The sequence below is a fragment of the Vigna angularis genome, chromosome 11 (assembly GCF_016808095.1).
Source record: "Vigna angularis cultivar LongXiaoDou No.4 chromosome 11, ASM1680809v1, whole genome shotgun sequence".
Classification (NCBI taxonomy): Eukaryota; Viridiplantae; Streptophyta; class Magnoliopsida; order Fabales; family Fabaceae; genus Vigna; species Vigna angularis.
In genome coordinates this window covers 3,202,232-3,205,291 of record NC_068980.1, presented here as the reverse complement: position 1 = coordinate 3,205,291, position 3,060 = coordinate 3,202,232, and the positions used below count along the sequence as shown (strand labels likewise).

Sequence of the window (3,060 nt, the reverse complement as noted above, 5' to 3'; positions counted from 1 at the left end):
ATATACGATTCGTGCCCTGTCTCGTCCTACATTAAATCTAACAAAACAAAGGAACATTAGTATTCAACATGTGAAACTTCATTAATTGCTTTGTCCTCTCTGATTTATATGCCAACATAAACAACGGGATTCATGATTAAAATATTACTCCTTCAACAGTTTTCTGATAAAGATCTATGGATTTCAAAAGGACAAAGAACATTGAATTATCATGTATATATTGGCCTCCATTGAAGCCTATGAGTACAATACAAAACAAGGGATCTAACTGGAAAACTTAGTGTAGCAAATAGCTAAATTTGATGAATGGAAAGTGAGTATGATAAGTGCAATACAGAGGGCAAATCGTATATTTGAAAGATATAGTGTATGATTTATTGAGATATTGCTGATTAATAATTGAGAGGAGCATGAGGAAGGGTGAGTGAAATGTCATGCTCCATTAATTAAAGAAAGAAATCCAATAAAAGAATGGATTGGTAAATGAGAAGGTGACAAAGTTCCAACATGAAGCAATAGCTTAGGGTGCACCTTCACGTTCTCATTACAATATAGGAGCTCCCATGTGATTACCGTACGACTAATTCATTTTGTCTTTTTCTCGACACTCTTTCAAAATTACTTTTGTTTGCTTATGTCTCGTCACACGTGTGACCATATGCTTTATCAGTTTATGCTACGCAAATCAAGCGCATTATTTATTATGACATTTTATCAATATCTAATAAATCTCGCTAGCTAGGTTTAAGCAGTTTTCCGACACCATAAAGACCATTTAGATTCATACATATTTATTTACATCTGTGAATGTTGTTTTCCTCTACCACCTTCTTACCATTACAATGGCTATAATCACTAAATGAAGAAATAATGATAAAAAGAGCTTGTCATGGGAGTAACATTACAGAACAGTGTAGTGCACAGAAAAAACAAAAGTAAATCCGCATACAACAGTACAACAACATCATTATAAAACGTTAATAGCAGCAGCAAGGGTGGATCAAACAAACACAGACCAGGTAGCTCTCTCTCTCTCTCTTTTGTAACGAAATGGCAGAGAAACTTGACCTCGACAACCTTAAGGTACTGAAAGTTTTAGGCAAAGGGGCCATGGGCACTGTGTTTCTCGTGCAACACAACTCCGGCCACGTGGCTCTCAAAGTGGTCGACAAATCATCATCCCTCCACGACGGTGCTCGCCGCGCCCACTGGGAAATCACTGTTCTCTCTCGCTTATCCCACCCCTTCCTCCCCACCCTACTGGGTTCCTTTGAGTCCAACAACTTAATGGGCTGGGCCGTCCCCTACTGCCCTGGCGGCGACCTCAACCACCTCCGCTATCGCCAAACGGATCACATATTCTCCCCCGCCGTCGTCCGCTTCTACCTCGCCGAGATTCTCTGCGCTCTCCACCACCTTCACTCCATGCACATCGTGTACCGCGACCTCAAACCCGAAAACGTCCTCATTCAACAATCCGGCCACGTCACTCTCACCGACTTCGACCTCTCCCGAACTCTCTCTCCCACCAAAACCAACACCTCCTCTCCCTCCAACTCCCACATTCCTGACACCGCCCCGCGCAAGCCCCGCCGCAACTTCCGCTGGGCCCCACTCACGAAGACCCCCAAGTCCGCCCGAGTCACCCCCGCAGCTCGCCGCGCCGCGCCAAGCTTCGAGCGCTCGAACTCGTTCGTGGGCACCGAGGAGTACATCGCGCCGGAGGTCCTCCGAGGCGAGGGGCACGGCTTCGCCGTTGACTGGTGGGCCCTCGGCGTCCTCGCCCACGAGATGGTGTACGGAACCACGCCGTTCAAGGGGAGGAATCGCAAGGAAACGTTTCGCAACGTGTTGTTGAAGACGCCCGAGTTTGTCGGGAAGAAAACAGCGTTGACGGACCTAATATCTCGGTTGCTAGAAAAGGACCCTTCCAAGCGTTTGGGTTATGTTCGCGGCGCCACCGAGATCAAGGAGCACGAGTTCTTCAGAGGGGTTAAATGGGACCTACTAACGGAGGTTGTGCGGCCGCCGTTTATTCCTTCAAGAGAAGAGGTTACGAAGCCTTTCGCCGATGGACTTGACGTAAGGGGATACTTTCAGAGTCTGAAATCTCCACCGTCTTTGCCCCCCTCGCCGTTACGGTCACCGTCGTGTGAGTTTCAGAAAAACGTTTCTTTACCGGAATTCTGACGCATGTGTGGGAGGTGGTAGACCTAGCTACCTATTCTTTTTAACTCTTTAAATTTCTGTCTATATTGGGGAATGAATAACGGTGTAGAACGCAAAGTAACGGAGTTACTCAGAATTTACTGCTATCATATGCTTTTGTATAGTTGGATACTACATATACAATTGTAAGATATTGTTGTTTATATGTCAAATATTTTTTGTTTCAGATGCATGAACATCCGTTCCCATCTACTATGTTATTCTTCTAAAAGTGTAAGAGTAAGATTTTAAATATTCTTCTATCCTATTTAATTAAAATATATAATAAAATCTATTTATTATATTTCTAATATATTTCTCATTACAACAATAACATATTTAATATAATTATTTTATTATACAAGATGAGATTACAACACTATATAAAAATATTTGTGCGCCACAAAAGAACTCCCTCTTTTAGTACTAATATTTAATTTGCTTATAACATTTCATTTTCTTAGTTTTGAGTCTCAAATATGGGTGAAGATGTATACATGTCCATGTTAAGTCTAAATTTTTGCAAATAAACTTAGTCTCAACATCAAATAAACTAAATTTTTGCAAACAATAAATCAATAATAGAAAACTATACCAAAATAATATACAAAATTTTTAAATACATTAAAATAGGTGAAAAAAAGAATGCATAACTTAAGAATATGCTTTAAGGAATGTGAATAATACCATAGATAACATTGAAATTATGGGTAGCAACGATATGAGTAGTTAATGTAACATAAATAATCAAACATAAACAAATATTTAAGGTTTAAGTGAGACGAAAAGAGAAAAACAAACGGAGGAGAAAGAAAATGAGAATGAAAAAAATTAAAAAAGAAAAAGTTTTTT

At 40.5% G+C, this 3,060-nt stretch overlaps 1 protein-coding gene across 1 annotated transcript; it reads left to right on the top strand.

Moving 5' to 3' along the window:
• The first annotated feature begins 863 nt into the window (after nt 1-863).
• On the top strand, nt 864-2,395 carry LOC108333509 (serine/threonine-protein kinase UCNL). Its single transcript, XM_017568975.2, has one exon. It carries the CDS (start codon nt 1,051-1,053, stop codon nt 2,188-2,190), a length of 1,140 nt encoding a protein of 379 aa, XP_017424464.1. The 5' UTR covers nt 864-1,050; the 3' UTR covers nt 2,191-2,395.
• The last annotated feature ends 665 nt before the right edge of the window (nt 2,396-3,060 follow it).

Coding starts and splice junctions, on each gene's coding strand:
- LOC108333509 (XM_017568975.2), top strand. CDS start 1,051: ATGGCAGAGAAACTTGACCTCGACAACCTTAAGGTACTGAAAGTTTTA.